The following is a 23871-nucleotide window of genomic DNA, read 5'->3' on the forward strand; positions in this document are numbered from 1 at the left end:
TTGTCAGGCCAAGCCAACGCTTGAATATTGTAACACTGTTTATAATCCTATTACAAAACGAGATCAGGATGAAATAAAGAAGGTCCAGCAAAGAGCAACAAGGTTGATTCCTAGGTACCGAAATATCCCTTATGAACAACGTTTGAGAATTCTTGGTCTTCCTACCATGAGATATCGAAGGCAGAGAGCGGATATTATCCAAGTTTTTAGGATTGTTAAAGGTTTCGATCGTATTTCGATCAACACATTTTTTTAATTTGATCTAGAATCTCGGACCCGTGGACACCCATATATTTATAAACTCAAGTTTAAAAGCCCTCGTCTTAATATTAGGAGGGACACGTTCTCCAGGAGAGTTATTCTCTTATGGAATGCTCTGCCTACGGATGTAGTTTCATGTGCTACGGTGAACTTGTTCAAAGCAAAACTTAACGTCGCATGGTCTAACCACCCGCTGAAGTTTTCACCCTATATAGAATATGATTTTATTGCTAAGAGGGGCTTTTAAGCACTGAGTGCGTAGACGAAAGTGTACGGGAAACAAGTAAACAAGTAAGTAAATAAGCCTTTAAATCGGCGGCACACGTTCTTCTGGACATACATTACATACATTATGTTAGCCTGAAGGCTAAATAAAAGTATAAAGAGAAAATAAAAGAAAAAACATTTATAAGAAAGGAAACGGATTGTACAAAAAAGAAACTAAAGAGCAAAAAAGTACAATACTTAACTTTGATTGAGTGTTATTATTAGGTTATATGCATGATATGCATATAACCTCTTGATTCTGTCAGGATCTTTATTTATTTATTTATTGGTTATCCGCCTCAAGCGGATAAGCCCTTGGAATTGTAGTGTTACTTTTTTTTTTCTTTTTTTTTATTATTCTTCTTTCTTTCTCAGATTTTGTGCACGCGTTTTCTCTTCAACGTGTTAACATAACATGTTGTAACTTGGTCAACATTTAGACATTTAACTGAAGATGTTCAGCCAAGCTTTTGGACGCTGTCAGATCCGCGTAGCGTAAGTCACGCGCGATTTTCTGAAAATCTTAAATCGGTCATAACTTCGAAACCAATAAATATTTTTTAACGAAATTTTCAGCCACGTTTTCTTCACATCAATGGCTAACTTTTGGAATGTTTAACAAATTTTTGGAGACTAGAAAGTTTTCGCGTAAATTGCGTTTGAAATATTTTACTCTTCTTATTTTGTGCACGCTGTTTCTCTTCAACGTGTAAACATAATATGTTGTAACTTGTTCAGCATTTAGACATTTTACTGAAGTTGTCCAGCCAAGCTTTTTGACGAAGTCAGAGCCGCGTAGCGTAAGTTACGCGTGATTTTCTGAAAATCTTAAATTGGTTATAACTTCGAAACAAACGAATATTTTTTAACGTCATTTTCAGCCACGTTTGCTTCACATCAATAGTTAACTTTTTTAACGCTACCGCAATTTGTAACATTAGAAAGTGCGCGCGTAAACGGCGTTTGAAATTTTAAAATGCTTCAAATCAATTTCTGATTAAATTAGAGCACGATTCAGGTCATTTTAAGCGTTTAAAAAATTGCCACTGGTGCGCACATTTTTACGCGCGCACGGCGCAGGGAACACGTATGAGCATTTCTTTTACACGATTTGTGTTTTTAAATCTTCGGTTAACAATTTTACGTTATTTTATTCACTTTTCAACTTGAAATGGCGTTCTACGAGCACGTTAAACATAACAGGTTGCGCACGAAAACGTCAACAAATTGTGAAAATGTTGCAAAATATGTCTACTTTTAAAAATGAAACAGTTCACCAGAATGCAAGGTTACCCCCATTTTTTATTTTATTTTCTTGCAGTGTATGAATCATAGGTCTAATTTATAATAGTCTTGAATGTTAAAAAGTGTTTGATGGCAACATTATTTGCATATTAAATGTAATTTTTGAAATAATTATCATCAAACAAACATAAACATATTCAAAGAGTAAAACAATAAACATAACGTTTATCTTTTTTCTTTACATGTTAATATATAAAACTTGAAAGTATGCACTTTCATAATATGTGACTGTTTAAAATTTGTGAAGATTTCATCATAGTAAAAATTATGATTTAAGTTCGATATGTAATAATCAACTTGCATCGAGGGGGTTCACGACATACCGAATGAACGAGGATTCTTTCTTCGGATTTTCTTCACCAGGTGCTCATATGGCTCGATGTGTAGTGCAACCGGCTTTGGTATCAGAGGTACCGGGTTCGAATCCCATCACGGGAAAACAATCAATTAACAGGATTTATTAGGTTATTACACTGAAAGGGCAGTTTTAATTTTGAATAGGCTACTTTTTTGGAAAAGTCATGATTGAAAAGTACTTGAATGCGCAAGATACGTTTGTTGCGGGCGGATAACCAAACTCGTCCTCAAGTGACGAGTTTCAGATCTAGTTTATTTATTCTTTCCTTAGCACTATTTTGTCCGTGAATTATCTTGGCATCAGTTTCATCTAGCTAAGTCAATTTTTCAGAGTATATTCCTTATGGCCAGGAATCGATGTGGTCATGTTTTCACGGTGCGCAATCATAAATTACGCGGTCTACGCGCGATTTAATGAAATCACGTTTGTAATCATATCTTCACAAGCATGAATCACTTTTAAACAAAATTTGGTACTCATAAATTTCAGGTCATATTTCATCATATGGCAATATAATTACGTGCGTAGCGCATATAACGCATGCGTACGCGCGCTTAAAAGTTTTAAAATTGTCAAAATTTATTTTCGATGAAATTAGAGTACGTTTCAGGCAATTTTAAGCGTTTAAAAAATTGCCACGAGTGCGCAGAATTTTGCACGCGCACTGCGCGTTAAACGTTAATGCGCACTCTTTTTGCCCGATTTCTGTTTTACAATCTTTCTTTAATAATATCATCATATTTGATTCACTTTTCAACTCGAAATTGCGTTATACAAGCACGTCAAAAGTGACAGGCTACGCACGTATAAGTTAACAAAATAGTGAAAATATGCTAAATTTTAAAATTAATATATATCGTCAGAATGCTGGGGAACACCTATTTTTTATTTCATTTTCTTGAAGTGTATGTATCATATGTATGATTTATTATCAAATTAAGAGAACAAAAGTTGATTAAGTCATCATTAATTGCATATTGAATTAAAAAAAATTAATTTCGACAATCAAACAAATTTTGACATTTTCTTAGGCCGAAATAACAAACTTAACATTAACTTTCTTTCTTAAGAATTTCATATATTAAAGTTAAAAGTATATAGTTTGACAGTGCATCATTTTTTTAAATTTTTAAAGATGTCATCATAGTAATAAAATATAATTCATTGCGGTATGTAATAATCTATCTGCACCAAAGTGGCTACTGAATAGTAAATACACGGAGGAATCATTCTACATGTTTTAGTAAGTTGCGTATGGCTCGGTGGTCTGTGCTCGTGTCTATAGCATTCAAGGTACCGAGATCGAGCCTCACCTTGGGTAACGAAACGAAATAAGATTTTTTTTTATTATTTGTATTGTTTGTTCAATTTTATTTCTTAGTGTATAGATTATACACATGATTTATAATGAAATCTAGATAAAAAGAAACTTATGTCTTTATTATTATGTAACAAATGTGGTTTATGACATTATACGCAGAGGGATCTTTGATAGGATTGCGATACCGGCTATTGTATTTGCGTTAGTAAGATCCTAGCATATATTATAAATAATTAAAGATTCTGAGAAAATCAATCAATCAATATATCTTTTACAAATCAATTATCTTTATTTTAATCAATGCATATAACCTATAATTCGTCATAGTGACGAATTAAATCTAGTTTATTATTAGTATTATTATCAATGTTATTAATATGTTATTTTTTAAAGAAAATATTATTAGACCTATTTATATTAAAGATGTCATTTAATTTAAATACTATATTGTTTATTATTATTTTATTATTTATGTTCTTGTTAATACTGTATAAATTATATGAGTTATGATCTTTATTTGTTATTTAGTTAAAGTGGTATTATTTTTTATTATTATTTCAATTTTACTAATTTTAATATTTAATCTTATTTTTAGTGTTTTATTAACCATTTTACCTCAAATTATAATCCTGATTTAATTGTGTTTTGAAAGTTTATTAAATATAAATTTAAAGTTTCCACCATGCAGCAGTTAGGCCTAAATGTCGTTTACAACGATGATACAAAATACAGATAAAAAGGCCTAAAATGAACAGAAATTTATATTTGCAAAATTAACAAATTACTATACATTATAATGTTAAACATAAGAAATAAATAAATGACAATGCATTTTAAAATCAACTGATATAGTAAAAAAAACAAACAGAAATTTACACTATGCTAGTTTTACACTGCAATACAGAACTGAAATCTGGTACAATCTCAGATCTATTAATTGATAATTACGGAGCGCTTTTTCCATGCTCTTTTGTCATATATTTTGCAAAATGTATCAAGTATTAGATGGGTTTCTTTACTGAATACATGATAGTGTTAGGTGTATTAGAGTTTATGAATAAGTGCCAAATATGATTAAGGTTAGAAGATTGCAATTGTAGTTTTAATCTCATGGTTTCTTCTTTTCTAATGTCGTCGTAAGCAGGACATTCAAATAGGAAGTGTGTTACGTTTTCTATACGTTTCATATTGCAAAAACTATACATAAACCATCACTTTCAGGTAGCCAATTGTATTTTCTACCTTCTAATGGCAGAGTATTTGTGCGCAGCTTAAATTTGATGATTACCCCTTCAAAATCTGTTTTGTCCAGAAGGACTTAACTCTTGGCTCCAATTAGCAATTGATAAATCGAAGAGAGATTGTTTAAGAGGGCACACCCAATGTGAATTAATAATTTGTTTGTTTTTACGAATATATTCAAATATATCATTATTTGAATAGATGAGGGCGTATCAATTTTATCTCTGGTGCGCGTGCGTACAATTGAGGACTAGTGCTGTTCCGCCGTACCACGCCGAGAATGTTAAAGAGTCACTATCCAATCGAGTTTGAACAATACCACGAAAACCCCAGTGGTCTAATGGTTAGGACAACTGCATATCAAGCAGAGGGTCCGAGTTCGAGTCTCAGTTGGGGCGACCTTTTCTCATTCTCACAGATTTCCTCATCTTTACCGTTTCAAATTAATTAATTAAACTTCAGTATATCACCGGGCGGTTTAGAATTAATGTTCTTTGCCTGATGTGTTCAAATTATATCATTATTGATATAAATCGACTTTTAAAAGTGAAATAACCCTAATATTTGTAGATAAATATAAAGTGAACACGTACATATGTTGATGAGTATATTGATATAAATCGACATTTAAAAGTGAAATAACACTATTGATTGTACATGAATAAGACGTGAATTGCGCGTACCGTACTTATCTTGATGAGTATATTGATATAAATCTAAAAGGAAATAACAAGTGAAGAAAACAGTGAAATAACACTAATAATAAAAGTAAAATAACACTAATGACTGTAGATGATATGACATTTATGTTGATGTATATATTTTTGTTTTTAAATTTTATTTTTATTTTATATGAACACTATTTAATGAGGGTGATCTATCCAGCATAAGCTGATCATTAGGGACCCTCAAACAATACAAACAATAAATAAATAAATTTACTATAAAAATACAAAATTAACATTATAATATGCACACGTACATGTTGATGGATATTGATATAAATAGACTTTTAAAAGTACAGTAATAAAAACTTATATTTGTAAATGAATATGACATGGACACGTTGCAATAAATACTATCGTTATATCGTATACATGTTGATGAGTATTGATATATATCGATAACACTAAAATGTATAGATGGATATGGCCTCAACAATGTATCTGTATATTGATAGACAAGAATTGTGTTTGATTCTAATAGTATTCTACTAATAATCTTGGTTTGTGAAGGAGGCATGCAAAATCCAAACGCATAGCAAGGGGAGGGGTTGGAGTTTCGAACAAACCCCCCTGTCCCCGTCCTACGTTTTTGTGTACTTTTTAGTGGCGCGCAAACGCGACTCTACAGCTCACTATGTCGGTCGGTTGGTCGGTCGGTAAACACTAACTCAAATTTGAGCACGCGACTGCAGCCATGTTATGGCCTTGTTAAACAAGAAATCAACAGTGAAAGTATATGTAAATAAGTATGCTTTAATAGAATTTGTTTGTTTTTTTCATTTAATAAAAAGTATTAACGTTTACCTTATTCTTTATCTGTGCTTAATTATACACAAATGACTATAGTTAAAAACAGTATCGTACATTAATGTTATTTGCTGTTTATTCGAAGTTTATCCTATTCTTTACACTGTGCTCAAGTATACCAAAATGACTATAGTTGAGAACAGTGTTAAACTGGATCGTACATTAATGTTATTTGTTGAATATTGTTAAGTTTATTCTATTCTTTATGATCGCACACAATGTTATTTGTATATTGTTAAGTTCACCCTATTCTTTATCACTGTGCTCAAGTATAGCCTACCAAAATGACTATAGTTGAGAACAGTGTTAAACTGGATCGTACAATAATGTTATTTGTTGAATATTGTTAAGTTTATTCTATTCTTTATGATCGCACACAATGTTATTTGTATATTGTTAAGTTCACCCTATTCTTTATCACTTTGCTCAAGTATACCAAAATGACTATAGTTGAGAACAGTGTTAAACGGGATCGTACATTTATGTTATTTGTTGTACAGTATATTGAGTTTAACCTTTGCTTTACTGTGCTTTGATTTGCTGAGCAAGTTTGGCTGCCCCGCCCCCATATTCTGCCTACTAATTAGGATTCCCCAGCTTAGTACCCACAATCCACGTTATACGGAAGTCATAGTCTTGTGAAATACAGACACAACACTTTTATCGTAATATATGAGGTATATTCAGAGCGTCATTCTGACGACTGGAGCATTCTCTACTTCCCTACGCCATTTATGCCTTTATTAACTTCAATAATAGAAATAATACTACGGTAACTGCTCAAGTGGACCCAATTTAGCACCAGGGGAGCACAGTGATATAAAATAAAAATAAAGTCACGTTTAAGATTCAATATTTTCGTATTAATACACTGTGCTCAAGGGGACCAAATTTGGCGCCAGTGGAGCACAGTGATATAAAATAGAAATAAAGTCACTTAATTTTAATATCTTTTAGTATGTTAATACACTGTGCTCAAGTGTACCCAATTTTGCGTCAATGGAGCACAGTGATATAAAATAGAAATAAAGTCACTTAAGTTTCAATATCTTTTCGTATGTTAATACACTGTACTCAAATGGACCTAATTTGAAGTCACTTAAGTTTCAATATCTTTTCGTATGTTAATACACTGTGCTCAAGCGGAGCACAGTGATATAAAATAGAAATAAGTCACTGAATGTTAATATCTTTTCGTATGTTAATACACTGTGCCCGAGTGGACCCAATTAAGTTTAATATATTTTCGTATGTTAATACATTGTGCTCCAGTGGATCCAATTTGGCGCCAGTGGTGGAGCACAGCGAAATAGTCACATACAAAAACATCCAGAAAAAATACTTCTGGAATTCAAGAATATTTCAAACTTGGTATATATGTTCAATGTCGGTTACTCCATCCGTAATGCAAAAGAAAAATTTGTTTCAAGCCATATCAGTGATTTTAATAACTTGCGTTTGTCTAAGATAAATACTTATTTAGTGTCCCCGGAAAGTGCACCTATTGATTCATTGAAATATGAAATTAAATATGAAGTCTCCAGTACTAGCCCACCATGGTTGGAAAATAGAACCCAGAATTGCACTTATACTTATACTTATTACTATACATAATCACCTATGATATTTATGATATTTGTTAAAAATTCAACTATCCAGATGCGACTTCAAAATTTTAGGTGGAGTTTTCTACTTTAAAAACTCGACTTCGTATATGCCTAAGGCCTAGCCCGGCGGCGGAATTAGTCTAAGCTTTGAAATCGGTCTGGAAATCGGCATCTTTGCAAATGTTCTATATTTGATCTTATTTCACTCTCCATTAACCCCATACAAAAATCATCGGAGACAAACTTTCTGTTTAAAACGTGTTTATTCTACCATAAACGTTTATTCATAACATATTACAATACAATATCTTGCATGAATCGGACATTTCGCTACCAATGTAGCAACATTGATTAACAAAATCAAAAATCAACAGTGTGGCGTGTTGACCGCGAATTACTAACAATACCATCTTTCCCACTACACCTGCACAAACTCATTTGCATAACAACGAACGGCATATCAAACTACGGTGAGACATACATATACGTAACGAAGATAATTAATTTCTTTTTTTACATTAAAATTGAGGGCGCTAAACATTAAGTTTACGAGATCAAATACATGTAGCGAAAGCCAAAAAAAAGAGTAAAAAATGTGCTCTCCCTGCCTCAGCACAAGGCCCTGCCACAGCCTTGGGGTCGTTTCCACCACATCATCACCAGATGCATTGCTAGTGCCTTCTCAAGATGTGTGGTGGAAAGGGGGACGTATAATTCTGTGAACCCCAAACACAGTTGGTCACAGTTAGTAACTCTATTCCACCGACCAGCGTGGGAATCGAACCCACGACATACGTGTTGTCAACACGACGCTCAGTCGCATGAGCTAACTGGTCATTTTGGTTTTAACAAGGTTAATATGATATTTATGACGTAATGATGAATTACGTAATACACGTATAAATAGACTATTATCAACTGTTCGGTCGTGTACTACTTTATGGCGTAACGGGTAATGCTCAGGTTTGAGTGCTCTCAGTATTGGGTTCGAACCTCTACGGATATTGTTTTTGAAATTGAGATATTTTGAGGGTTGTAACTGTCAGGCCTAAACAAGTGGACCTTTTTTAAAATCAGAAACAAAGTTGCATGGCATTATTTTTCATTGATTCATCATTCATTTCATATAAATAGACTATTATCAGCTCTTCAGCAATGTACAGATTTGGACTTGGATTTGGAGAAACTAGGACTGAGGGACTAAAGAAACATCACCTAAAATGTCTCTAAAAAGCGAGCGGACATTTCATCCTTTCCTCCTTACCATGGGAAACAAAAGTGCGATATCTTCACACGTGTTTTCGCTCTTTAAACAAACGTCCGCGCCACTTAGAAGTGGTAATGGTTCAAATTCAGTTTCAAATTTATTTTTCCTATTTCAAAACATTAGATAACTGTCTGATGAGCCACTGTCAATAGAAAATGCAAAAAAAAAAAACAACAATTAATTGTAATTTTATTTCGATTTGGGATTTTATTAATATTGTTCTATATAAGTATCATAAAAAGTGTTTTAAAATAAATTCGACAATATGTCCTATGTCGACGAAATAGTTATCGGCGAAATGTCTTGTCGGCCAGTTGTCTGTCGTCCAATTGTCTGTCGACGAAATAGTTGTCGGCAAAATGTCTTGTCGGCGAATTGTCCTGTCGGCGAAATGTCCAGTCGGCGAAATGTCCTGTCGGCGGAATGTCCTGTCGACCAAATATCCTGTCGACTAAATGTCCGGTCGGCTAAATGTCTTTCGGCTAAATGTCCTAGTACCATTTTCGGGGACCTTGCAGCTCTATTTTAAACAGTTTGGTATGCCGTCGTGGTTGTTAAGCAAATGAGTGAGTGTATTATGGGGAAGATAATATGTTAGTCATTCGCGGTCAACACGCCACACTGTTATATGTTGATGCTGTTTACATTAGAAGATTGTTCAAATCATGTAAATAAAACATTTTCCGGGCGGGAACCCAGCAGCTCTCGAAAAGAACTCAAGGTGGAAAAGAAGCCCACCCATGAGTACTGAAAATGAAGGAGCACGTGGACTTCTTTTCGAGGCTTTATGGCAGTCTAATTAATAAAAAATAATGCCATGCAATTTTGTTTCTGATTTTAAAAAAGCTCCACTTGTTTAGGCCTGACATTTACAACCCTCAAAATATCTCACTTTCAAAAACAATATTTATTTTCAATTAAAAAAAAAAATAAAATACAAATATCCGTAGAGGTTCGAACCCAATGCTGAGAGCACTCAAACCTGAGCATTACCCGTTACGCCACACATCAGTACATTGCTGAGGAGCTGATAATAGTCTAATTATATGAAATGAATGATGAATCAATGAAAAATAATGCCATGCAACTTTGTTTCTGATTTTAAAAAAGGTCCACTTGTTTAGGCCTGACATTTACAACCCTCAAAATATCTCACTTTCGAAAACAATTTTTATTTTCAATTAAAAAAAAATATATATCCGTAGAGGTTCGAACCCAATACTGAGAGCACTGAAACCTGAGCATTACCCGTTACGCCATAAAGTAGTACACGACCGAACAGTTGATAATAGTCTATTTATACGTGTATTACGTAATTCATCATTACGTCATAAATATCATATTAACCTTGTTAAAACCATAATGACCAGTTAGCTCAGGCGACTGAGCGTCGTGTTGACAACACGTATGTCGTGGGTTCGATTCCCACGCTGGTCGGTGGAATAGAGTTAAAGGTATGCGACCAACTGTGTTTGGGGTTCACAGAATTATACGTCCCCCTTTCCACCACACATCTTGAGAAGGCACTAGCAATGCATCTGGTGATGATGTGGTGGAAACGACCCCAAGGCTGTGGCAGGGCCTTAGTGCTGAGGCAGGGAGAGCACATTTTTTACTCTTTTTTTTTGGCTTTCGCTACATGTATTTGATCTCGTAAATTTTATGTTTAGCACCCTCAATTTTAATGTAAAAAAGAAATTAATTTTCTTCGTTACGTGTTTAGAAGAGAATGTGTGTCTCAACGTAGTTTGATATTCCGTTCGTTGTTATGCAAATGAGTTTGTGCAGGTGTAGTGGGAAAGATGGTATTATTCATGCAAGATATTGTATTGTAATATGTTACCGATTTTAAAAAACGAAGTCTGTCTTATCGTGGAGCAATTATATGGAATAGTCTCAATGTTGATACCCTTCCAAATTCAGTTAAGTTGTTTAAAACGTATCTGAAAAATGCATTGTAAAACATAATGGTATGGTAATCTACGATGGTGTACATCCAACTTTTAAAATGGCTAAATATCATGTAAAATGTGTGTTTTATCACTATTATTTTAAGGTAAATGAAATCAAAAAGATTTATTATGTATTACAGTAGAATCCCCATAAATTATACACTTCGATAAGGGTTCCCGTTTACACGGGAAGTACCGGTATGGTGTACCCTAAATAGAGGTGTCAGATGAAGGGGATTCTGCTGTAATTTTGTTTCTTTTCAATTTCAATTTTTTCGTTTCTTTCGTATTTATATGGTGTTGGTTTTTTTTTGTAATACAGTATCACGAACTTGTGTAAAAACAATCAATGTTGATTGAACGAGTTGTGCTGTACATCAGTCTCGTGTCTAAATAAAGTTTATATATATATATATATGAATAAACGTTTATGATAGTTGGTGTGTATGGCCGCACCGTCCCAGAATAAACATGTTTTAAACAGATAGTTTGTCTCCGATGATTTTTGTATGGGGTTAATGGAGATTGAAATAAGATCAAATATAGAACATTTGCAAAGATGCCGATTTTCAGACCGATTTCAAAGCTTAGACTAATTCCGCCGCCGGGCTAGGCCTTAGGCATATACGAAGTCGAGTTTTTAAAATAGAAAACTCCACCTAAAATTTTGAAGTCGCATCTGGATAGTTGAATTTTTAACAAATATCATAAGTATCATAGGTGATTATGTATAGTAATAAGTATAAGTATAAGTGTAATTCTGGGCTCTATTTTCATTATTAGCTCTGCCCCAACCATGGTGGGCTAGTACTGGAGACTTAATATTTAATTTCATATTTCAATGAATAGGTGCACTTTCCGCAGACAAGCTCTATTGTCCTGGTGAGTCTTATATAGTTTGTTTCACATAATTTCAAATCATGTAAAGTGCCATTTTTCGGGCGGGAATCTATGTAGCTCTATTTTTCAAAATTGTCTTTGCTCAGCCCCAAGCATGGTGGGGTACTGAAGATTCTTATGCATGTTGTTTGAAAAAATAATAGATGTCATTTTCGGGGACCTTGCAGCTCTATTTTCAACAGTTTGGTATGCCGTCGTGGTTGTTATGCAAATGAGTTTGTGCACGTGTATTATGGGGAACATAATATGTTAGTCATTCGCGGTCAACACGCCACACTGTTAAATTTTGATGCTGTTAATCTTTACATTAGAAGATTGTTCAAATCATGTAAATAAAACATTTTCCGGGCGGGAACCCAGCAGCTCTCGAAAAGAACTCAAGGTGGAAAAGAAGCCCACCCATGAGTACTAAAAATGAAGGAGCACATGGGCTTCTTTTCAAGGCTTTATGGCAGTCTATTTAATGAAAAATAATGCCATGCAATTTTGTTTCTGATTTTAAAAAAGCTCCACTTGTTTAGGCCTGACATTTACAACCTTCAAAATATCTCACTTTCAAAAACAATATTTATTTTGAATTAAAAAAAAAAAAAATACAAATATCCGTAGAGGTTCGAACCCAATGCTGAGAGCACTCAAACCTGAGCATTACCCGTTACTCCACAGATCAGTACATTGCTGAAGAGCTGATAATAGTCTATTTATATGAAATGAATGATGAATCAATGAAAAATAATGCCATGCAACTTTGTTTCTGATTTTAAAAAAGGTCCACTTGTTTAGGCCTGACATTTACAACCTTCAAAATATCTCACTTTCAAAACAATATTTATTTTCAATTAAAAAAAAAAAATATCCGTAGAGGTTCGAACCCAATACTGAGAGCACTGAAACCTGAGCATTACCCGTTACGCCATAAAGTAGTACACGACCGAACAGTTGATAATAGTCTATTTATACGTGTATTACGTAATTCATCATTACGTCATAAATATCATATTAACCTTGTTAAAACCAAAATGACCAGGCGACTGAGCGTCGTGTTGGCAACACGTATGTCGTGGGTTCGATTCCCACGCTGGTTGGTGGAATAGAGTTAAAGGTATGCGACCAACTGTGTTTGGGGTTCACAGAATTATACGTCCCCCTTTCCACCACACATCTTGAGAAGGCACTAGCAATGCATCTGGTGATGATGTGGTGGAAACGACCCCAAGGCTGTGGCAGGGCCTTAGTGCTGAGGCAGGGAGAGCACATTTTTTTTGGCTTTCGCTACATGTATTTGATCTCGTAAATTTTATGTTTAGTGCCCTCAATTTTAATGTAAAAAAGAAATTAATTATCTTCGTTCCGTGTTTAGAAGAGAATGTATGTCTCACCGTAGTTTGGTATGCCGTTCGTTGTTATGCAAATGAGTTTGTGCAGGTGTAGTGAGAAAGATGGTGTTGCTAGTAATTCGCGGTCAACACGCCCTCACTGTTGAATTTTGATTTTGCTAATCAATGTTGCTACATTGGTAGCGAAATGTCCAATTCATGCAAGATATTGTATTGTAATATGTTATGAATAAACGTTTATGGTAGTTGGTGTGTCCCAGAATAAACACGTTTTAAACAGATAGTTTGTCTCCGATGATATTTGTATGGGATTAATGGAGAGTGAAATAAGATCAAATATAGAACATTTGCAAAGATGCCGATTTCCAGACCGATTTCGAAGCTTAGACTAATTCCGCCGCCGGGCTAGGCCTTAGGCATATACGAAGTCGAGGTTTTTAAAGTAGAAAACTCCACCTAAAATTTTGAAGTCGCGTCTGGATAGTTGAATTTTTAACAAATATCATAAATATCATAGGTGATTATGTATAGTATAATAAGTATAAGTATAAGTGCAATTCTGGGCTCTATTTTCATTATTAGCTCTGCCCCAACCATGGTGGGCTAGTACTGGAGACTTCATATTTAATTTCATATTTCAATGAATCGATAGGTGCACTTTCCGGGGAAACTAAATAAGTATTTATCTTAGACAAACGCAAGTAATTAAAATCACTGATATGGCTTGAAACAAATTTTTCTTTTGCATTACGTATTATATGGAGTAACCGACATTGAACATATATACCAAGTTTGAAATATTCTTGAATTCCAGAAGTATTTTTTCTGGATGTTTTTGTATGTGACTATTTCGCTGTGCTCCACCACTGGCGCCAAATTGGATCTACTGGAGCACAATGTATTAACATACGAAAATATATTGAAACTTAATTGGGTCCACTCGGGCACAGTGTATTAACATACGAAAAGATATTGAAACTTAAGTGACTTCAAATTAGTTCCACTTGAGCACAGTGTATTAACATACGAAAAGATTTATTTCTATTTTATATCACTGTGCTCCACTGGCGCCAAATTGGGTCCACTTGAGCACAGTGTATTAACATACTAAAAGATATTAAAATTAAGTGACTTTATTTCTATTTTATATCACTGTGCTCCCCTGGTGCCAAATTGTGTCCACTTGAGCACAGTGTTTTAACATACGAAAAGATATTATAATTTAGTGACTTTATTTCTATTTTATATCTGTGCTACCCTGGTGCTAAATTGGGTCCACTTGAGCAGTTACCGTAGTATTATTTCTATTATTGAAGTTGATAAAGGCATAAATGGCGCTCCGTAGGGAAGTAGAGAATGCTCCAGTCGTCAGAATGACGCTCTGAATATACCTCAATATAATTGTAAATAACTAAAATGAGTGAATGTATGCAAGTGTTCATAAATGTCACTACTGTTTAGTATTAATACAATTTGGATTAGAACGGGTGTGTCGAAAGCGAAGACCTCGAAAGCGAAGATCGAAGACCGAAGACCTCGAAAGCGAAGACCTACGAAATGGTAGTGTGCACAAAATCCGACCAAAATCGTGATAACACCTTGAATTTACAGATCCTGAAAAAAAATTTCGATTTTAATCGTTATATTTATATCAAAAATCATGACTTTATCTATGAACAAGCTCACGCGTTTTCGCCAATGGAGTTAATATGTGATATGGTTTTACGAACAAACACATCGCGCTATTTGCAAGGCGACGGACGCACAAGAAGTACATCGTACAGAGCATTGAATTGAATGCAATATTAAGTCACTTGTTCCGATAACTTTGTAGCACACGTCGCCTACAATTTAAAACCATAGCCAATTGTATAGAAAAGTATAGAAAAGTAAAGGATGGCTATAGGCTTATTTAGGCTTATTTTAGAGCCTATATAAAAAGTGTCCGTATTTTGATTTTACACTTAAAATGTTACGTGTGAATACAACTTACAGAGATCTTTTTTGCATTTAAATATGTTGCTATGTGTTTTTTATCTACAATATTTGCCTATTTCTATTGTTTATTATCTAAATGTATGAATAAATACAACAAGATATTCATTTTCCTGTATTGTATTTAAACTTTTACATTTTCCCCATTGTAGCAAAGATCTTATATATCTTAGTATATAAGATCTTTGATTCATATTGTATACTATTGCTATTTTACTTAATCGCCAGTTTCAAAATGTTTTCTAATGTAGGCCTATTCATAATAGACAAATAATATATCAGTATCAGAATATTTAGTGTGGTTGGAGAAGCGACAGTACAGTACTATGTAAAGAAAAATGTAAAAAGGAAAATAAATATTTCACCACTAAACAAAAAAAAATCTGCCGCAACGTTCACGCGCGCAACAGAAAATCTATCTATCCACCTTCTATCTATTTTGCATCCCCTCTTACGATCGTATGATGAACGTAATAAAGCAGAAACGGTGTTGAACACATCGGTTCCCACTTGTGATGACACGCAAGGTTATTTCCTTACGGCGCACTTTGCTTCGATCTGAAAACCAATTTCAGCTCTTAAAATATTTCCCGGGCCAATGACAGTTCGTCCCAAGAGCTTACCGTGAACTAACGGAACTTTATTTTATATCTTTGTATTGTCAAAGTCAAAAATATAGATAGACATCACCCTCTGAAAATTTTGCTTGATCGTTAACCCGTTATAATAGTATGATTCTGTTAGATTTGTTTGTGTAGTGTCAATTCTATATTAAATGGTCATTATACACAACCGGTAACCTGTTTCTTTAATTTTTTAAAATTTATATTTTCTTTTGTTAATGGAGACTCATGGCAGGGATGCAAACATTTAGAAGCGGGACGTCGACAATCGGGAGACTGTTGAATAGTCGTCTCATCCACAAGCCTGTGAGATAGAAGGTTGGGGGTTAGAGTGGTTAAGCCCGATAAACATTCACCATCACTTAATAAAGATTTATAGAGAGTATCTCTTTTTGTATTCACCACGGGCAATGCTTGAAAACTTATTCTTATTCGATGATGAGGACAATTGTGGTTGGCGGAACTGGGACTTCATTAAACATGTCTTTTGACAGTGTCGGTAAACGTAATACCGATTTGAATAAACACCCGTTTTAATCTTGAAAAATATATTAAACGTGAACACACTATCGTCACTAATCACATTGCAACCGTAACAAAATCGGCAACTTTATTTTGGAACGAATATTTTGTATTTCAATCTTTGATTTGAATGGCTTTTGTCTTTGTGAACGTTGACATAATGGCTTAATTAAATGTTATTCGGAATTATGGAAGCTGTGAAACTGATGATATGTCGCAGGAAACGATCGATTTATAACCAAAATTTGCAGAACGCGGATGCCATCGTTCGTTCTTTTTAGCTTTTTGTCAAATCATAATTTGAATATATTCTGTCAAATTTTGCCCGGGAAATATTTTAAGAGCTGGAATTAGTTTCCAGATCGACGCAAAGTGCAAACTTGCGTGTCATCACAAGTGGGAACCGACGTGTTCAACACCGTTTCTGCTTTACGTTCATCATGATTCTCATCGTAAGAGGGAATGCAAAATAGATAGAAGAGTATTTTCTTAACCTTATGTTGCGCGCGTCAATACGATACGTTGCGGCAGGATGTTTTCGTTTAGTAGTTCATACGTTGGTTAATGAAATATTTATTTTACGTTTTACATTTTTTTTCTTTACATAGTACTGTCGCTTCACCAACCACACTAACCGATACTGATAATATTATTTGTCCATTATGAATACATTAGAAAAAACATTTTTAAACTGGCGAATAATTAAATCAGTAATACTGACTACAATGGGGAAAATGTAAAAGTTTTAAATACTATACAGGATAACTAAAGGAAAATAAATATATTATTGTATTTATTCATACATTTAGACAATAGGCAAATATTATAGATAATAAACATACATCAACATAATAATATTTAAATGCCAAAAAAAATGGATCTCCAAGTTGTATTCATGCGTATAACATTTTTAAAAACAAGTGTAAAATCTATGATACGGACACTTTTTATAGGCTTATAGGCTCTAAAATAAGCCTAAATAGGCCTATCGCCATCCTTTACTTCTTACAATTTACTTACTGTAGTTTATTTCTATACTTTTATACAATTGGCTATGGTTTAAAATTGTAGGCGACGTGTGCTACAAAGTTATCGGAACAAGTGACTTAATATTGCATTCAATTCAATGCTCTGTGCGATGTCCTTCTTGTGCGTCCGTCGCCTTGCAAATAGCGTGATGTGTTTGTTCGTAAATCCCATATTAACTCCATATTGGCGAAAACAAGTGAGCTTGTTCATATATAAAGTCATGTTTTTTGATAACATAACGATTAAAATCGAAATATTTTTTTATAATCTGTAAATTCAAGGTGTTATCATCGATTTTGTGTGATTTTGGTCGAATTTTGTGTACACTACCATTTCGGGGTAGGTAGGGTCTTCGCTTTCGAGGTCTTCGGTCTTCGATCTTCGCTTTCGAGGTCTTCGCTTTCGACACACCCGGATTAGAACATTTAAAAAACATAAAACCTTTGAGAATTCTCAACCAGAATTAGCAGCCTGAAATGTCTTTCTCATTTTTGGAGCAGCTATAATAATACAACGGCGCAAAACGTCACAAACAAGCTAGGCGAATCGACCTGGCTGGCGGCTAGTACTAACTAGCCTATAGGCCTAGGACCTAGGCCTAGCTAGGCGTTTTTTTTTTGTATACAGTATTTCTAAGGACACGAGGAAAAGATTAAGAGATGTTTTTGTTAAATGTGTTCTTGCTCCCAGTGTTACTACACAGTTGTGTTGTTTTTGTTATAGGAATTGATTTTATTAGGCAAAACAATGACACTCTTACTCGGTCTAGGCCTAATAATAGCCTAAGCGTTAGTAATAATAGGCCTAGCCTGATTAATTTGAGGGCTTCACCTTCGCCGCCCCTACCTATTACTATTAAAAAGTATACTAAACAGAGAGACCAAAATTTAGGCCTACATGCAATTGACAAGAAGAAGGATCCAACAGTGAGCCTAGATGAGGGCATAATTTCTGTTAATGTTTCATTTTCTTCAAAATATCACACCAACAAAGTGATTCACGAACACTTCAAAACTAAAAGGAGTCCCATAATACTAGCTAAAAATAAAAGTAAACAAATATTAATAAAGGAAATGGAGGATAGAACTAGTAGTAGTAGTAGTAGTAGGGCATATGCTAGAGGAGATGTGATCATTGGAGGACTTTTTCCGGTGCATCTAACTGATAATGAAATTCAATGTGGGAAGATTCAAATACGTTCGGGCTTGTGGACAGAAAGTATGATTTATGCAATAAAAGTTGTTAATAACAATGATAGTGTGTTGCCAAGTACTACTCTTGGGTATGACATTCGTGATGATTGTTCAGATACAAGCCGAGCATTACAGGTGAGTAGCCGCAATTTTATGAATTTAAATGATTGATCATAGATTAAAAACAAAACGTCATTTTGTATTGACACTTCCATATCAATAGTCAACTATCTGTGGATTAAAAATGGCATGTTTCATGCGCATTCAAAATTTTAAAATGCGCAAAATTATTTTTTTATATACGTTTCAGGACTTTTTGAGCATTTCAAAATTTTCATTTTTTTTGCGTTGCGCAGTACATGCATAGAAATGCCGTTTTTGCAATTGATTTTTGTTCTTCATGCCTTCTGTGATAGATTTCATTCATTTTTATGAATTTTAATTCCAGAATAATGATGCATGTGCACGTTGAACTTTAAAAAACCGTGCGCTTAAAAATACAAATTCAATGCAAATTTATGAAAAAATATGCCTATTTTAAATCTATTATACCACTTCAGGAAGACCGTTGACTCACCATTATTTCAACTTATTTTGAAAGCTAATGAGTAATAGATATGAATTCATGTAACTTTGTTGCTTGACAAGTTGTCTGACGTCATCATTATGGCCACTCAAAATGGAAAAAAATGGATTTTTGTCATTCGCATTTTCTAGCGTTTATGTTGTGCGGATAACTAACCTGTCAAAGTGACGAGTTCAAATCTAGTTTAGAGTAGAGTATGCTTCACTTCTTTTTAATGAATTGTTTCTCCTGAAAATGTCAACCAATTTGGTTACTCAAATCCAGTGTCAAAACGTGTACTGTTATCCTTCTAGCAGCTGCTCTCGTGTGTGTGACTACTGACTACTGTATGTAAAAATCAAATAAACTTTTCTCTATTAGGTTGTCAGACGATCGGGATCAGGAAATAAGGTCCCGATCATCTTACGGTAAGTGTTTGGCCTGAGTATCGTCTGATGTGTTCAAAATCATATTGGTCCCGATTGTGACATTTAAACAATCCATGCAAGCCGGTAAATGTCACCACTACCCTCTCCTGTTATGCCACTGGTTTTTGCTTTTAATACTTGTGTATATTTAAGTGTTTCAAAAAGAAAATAATAATATTACAGGTCATGGGCTCTTCTCTGTATCATTGATAATGATTTTGCATAATGTCAAAACGTATTTTCTCTCAATTTAGCAAACACTAGATTTTATAGATGCAAATTCTGATGAAGGTTCTGAAACATGTTCAAATGAAGTAAAAACTGTGGGAGTTGTTGGAACAGGCAAGAGTTCTACATCAAAAGTGGTTTCTGATCTGCTCAGTAAGTTAATAGATTATAAGGGCTTCAGATACGAGTCATATAAAAAAAAAAATTATTTTTTAAACTAATCTGTTATGTAAAATATGATAAGTACTCAAGTTTAGTTTATTTTCAGCCAGCTGAAAATAAACTAAACTTTGAAATAGTCACTATGACGAATTATAGGTTATATGCATTGATTTAAATAAAGATAATTGATTTTAAAAGATATGTTGATTGATTTTCTCAGAATCTTTAATTATTTATAATATATGATAGGATCTTGCTAACGCAAATACAATAGCCAGTTTTACAATCCGATCAAAGATCCCTCTGCGATGTCATAAACCACATTTGTTACATTAATAATAAAGACATAAGTTACTTTTTATCTAGATTTCATTATAAATCATGTGTATAATCTATACACTAAGAAATAAAATTGAACAAACAAAACGGATACAAAAAAAAATCTTATTTTGTTTCCCAAGGTGAGACTCGATCTCGGTACCTTGAATGCCATAGACACGAGCACAGACCACCGAGCGATACACTACAAGTTGTAGAAAGATTCCTCCTTGTATTTACTATGTAGTAACCACTTTGGTGCAGATAGATTATTACATACCACAATGAATTATAATTTTTTGCTATGATAACATCTTATAAAATATTAAAAAATGATGAAATGTCAAACTATATACTTTTAACTTCAATATATAAACATTTTAAGAAAGAAAGTTAATGTTACGTTTGTTATTTCGGCCTAAGAAAATGCCATAATTTGTTTGATTGTCGAAATTGATTTTTTAAAATTTAATATGCAATTAATGATGACTTAATTAACTTTTGTTCTCTTATTTTCATAATAAATCATACATATGATACATACACTTCAAGAAAATGAAATGAAAAATAGGTGTTCCCGAGCAGTATAGACTATAGACTACAAATATGTGGTTTTAAAAATCATTTTGCGTTTCTTTTATTTAACAATAACATTATTTATGGGCGGAAGGTATATACAGCACCCTCCGCTATTCCTATCCAGCATGCAACCAGGCCCATCATTGCTTAACTTCAGTGATCTGACGAGAACCAGTGTTTCAACACAGTATGGCTGTGGGAATGTTTAATTTCCCACAATTTTTGTTTAATCATGTACAATATTTTCAGAGAGTAACAGTAACACCTAACATTCTATTACATTTACTACTTATGTACAGTACTTGATACGACGATTAGTTGAGTTTGTTATCAGTATAGTATCAAGAGTGTGATTATTAATATGATATTGGAAAATAATATTCAATTTTTCAAGCTAATATTCAAAATTTTACATTTCTTAACACTAATAAGCATACCCCAAGTTTCACACCAATTGCAAAACGCATCAAAATCTGTCCGAAGTCGATGGGAATCTTCAATACTGGTAATCTGCCAAAATGAGTTTCATGTTATGGGCTATAAAGCAAGCATTGTGAAATAAGATTAAGTGGGAGGTCATTATAAGTTAAAATACAATGCAAATGTCCTCATATCTTTCCATGGATTCTAGGTACTCCTGCACTACTATTATTGAACTAATAATAATATCTTGTTTGTTATTTCAGCTTTGTTTAAAATTCCTCAAATAAGTTATTCAGCTACAGCCGCAGAATTCAGCAAAAAATCACGATTTCCTTATTTCTTTCGAACTGTCCCTTCTGACAAGCACCAAGCCCATGTTATGTGTGAAATAGCCAAGAAGTACAAATGGAATCTTGTTGATATAATTTACTCCAATGATAATTATGGTATTGAAGGTCGAGAAGAATTAGAAAAGAATTTCCGAAAGGCTGATATATGTGTTGGTCAGAGTCTGATTATAAAGGATAAGCAAAATGCAGAACAAGAAATAGTAACAAAGTTAAAGGAAAGCAAATCTGAGGTAGGGTTACAATTTTTATGATAAATAAATTTCAAGCCATTATAGATCAGGTGAGAGAGTTTATTTTTGTAGCCACAAAGGGTTTGATGGGCTGATTATGTAGATGGATTATAAAAAATGGATTTAATCATGTGAAAAGCCACACAGAAAAAAGTTGTTCATTCATTCATTCATTCATTCATTCAATGACAGCAACTTTATCCTGTAAGTTGCCCGAGAAAGTGACCATTTAAAAATTATGTTATTCATGTCAAGAGCCACACAGCTAATTCATTTTTCATTGTAACTGTTACACATTGGGATGCACAAAAATAGGGTAATATTTACAATGCAAAAGGAATTAGACTTTAATGGCTCTTCGAGTCTTGTAGGGGGCGGAATCAGAATTTTTGGGCTACTGTCTGTGGCAACTTACAGGATAAATTTTCTGTAAATTGTATTTTGTGCATCCCAATGTGTAACAGTTACAATGCAAAAGGAATTAGCTGTGTGGCTCTTGACATAATTATTATTTTTTAGTGGTATCCTGGGTCTACTGTCTCGGGCAACTTACAGGATAAAGTAACATTGGATACACATTATGGGGACGATGTCTAATAACTTTATCTTTTCACATGATTAAATCCATTTTTTACCCTAATTGTCTCCAGGGTAAACTTACAGGATAGGAACCGGCAGCAATATTGATTATTGAATCTTGGTCATATATCTACATAATCAGCCCATCAAACCTTTTGTGGTTTTTCACATGAATAAACTCTCTGGCCGCCCGTTCTATTACTGTATTTCCAGATAAATAAAGTTTGTTCTGATTTAATTTAATTAATTAAAAAAAAACTGTCTAAATACTGTAGTACTTGTTACTATTTTAGGTCATCTTCACATTTTGTGGAAAAAATTACATTTCTAAAATTCTTAAAGAAGCGGATAAACAAAACATGACAAATAAAACCTGGATTGCTTGTGATTCGTGGGCTAATAGTAATCAAGTGATAAACAATTATGAACATGTTGTACATGGAATGCTGGGAGTTATTCCTATGTCTGGTGTAGATCAAGAATTCAATGAGTAAGTACTTTTAACTAACGCTGTGTGTGGGGGGTGGGGGTGTGATAAGACAAATAAATTGCAAATTTGTTTTGAATTTATATTAAAATAAATAACTTTTAAATATAATTACCAAAATCAAAGCATCTCATTCTTATACATGTTTCTTATTTTGCAGATACTTGTTAAAAATTAATCCATATACAAATACAAACCCTTTCTACAAACAAACATTAGAAAAACTGCACAATTGCTCATTATCAAATTCTGAAAAACGACAATGTACAAGTAACGATACCTTCAAGGATATCATTGATATTGATATTTGGTCTGCATTTGTTATGGACTCTGTGTACGCATTTGCATATGCATTGGATGACTTGTATAGAAACCATGGTAAGTACATTTATTATGTCTGATATCAAATGTCATATTTTTTGTAAATAATTTTATTCATAAAAACACTAAATAGTACAAACAGAAGGCAGCCAACAGCTGAAAAATTCTGCAAACAACGTACAAAATAAAAATTCAAAAGAATCTAACAACAATATTATATGTAAAAGTACACAGTAAATCAAATCATTAAAAATAGTTATAAAAGCACAATGACCTTTTGCTAGTCATACAGTGCCACAAAATAAATAATTTAGAATGTTAATTTAATTCAATGTGAAAAAGTAGCATGTATTTCTAATGGTAATGGAAACATGATTGCTAAACGAGCATACCTCTTCCTGATCCCTGCCACCACTGTATCAGGATACTATAATATAAAAAATATCCACCTTAAATATGTTACTATACAATGAGTATACTGTTTTAAAAT

At 33.6% G+C, this 23871-nt stretch overlaps 1 protein-coding gene across 1 annotated transcript in view; it reads left to right on the forward strand.

Moving 5' to 3' along the window:
- The first annotated feature begins 17878 nt into the window (after positions 1-17878).
- LOC144843742 (metabotropic glutamate receptor 3-like) overlaps positions 17879-23871 on the forward strand; it is a 35059-nt gene continuing 29066 nt past the window's right edge. Inside the window, exons 1-6 of the mRNA XM_078700665.1 lie at positions 17879-18281; positions 18312-18846; positions 19959-20085; positions 21678-21994; positions 22867-23063; positions 23221-23438. Of these exons, the coding sequence (XP_078556791.1) occupies positions 18178-18281; positions 18312-18846; positions 19959-20085; positions 21678-21994; positions 22867-23063; positions 23221-23438 (1498 nt within the window). The 5' untranslated portion in view covers positions 17879-18177. The remainder of the gene's footprint in view (positions 18282-18311; positions 18847-19958; positions 20086-21677; positions 21995-22866; positions 23064-23220; positions 23439-23871) is intronic.

This window comes from Antedon bifida, chromosome 5, assembly GCF_963402885.1.
Source record: "Antedon bifida chromosome 5, ecAntBifi1.1, whole genome shotgun sequence".
Lineage (NCBI taxonomy): Eukaryota > Metazoa > Echinodermata > Crinoidea > Comatulida > Antedonidae > Antedon > Antedon bifida.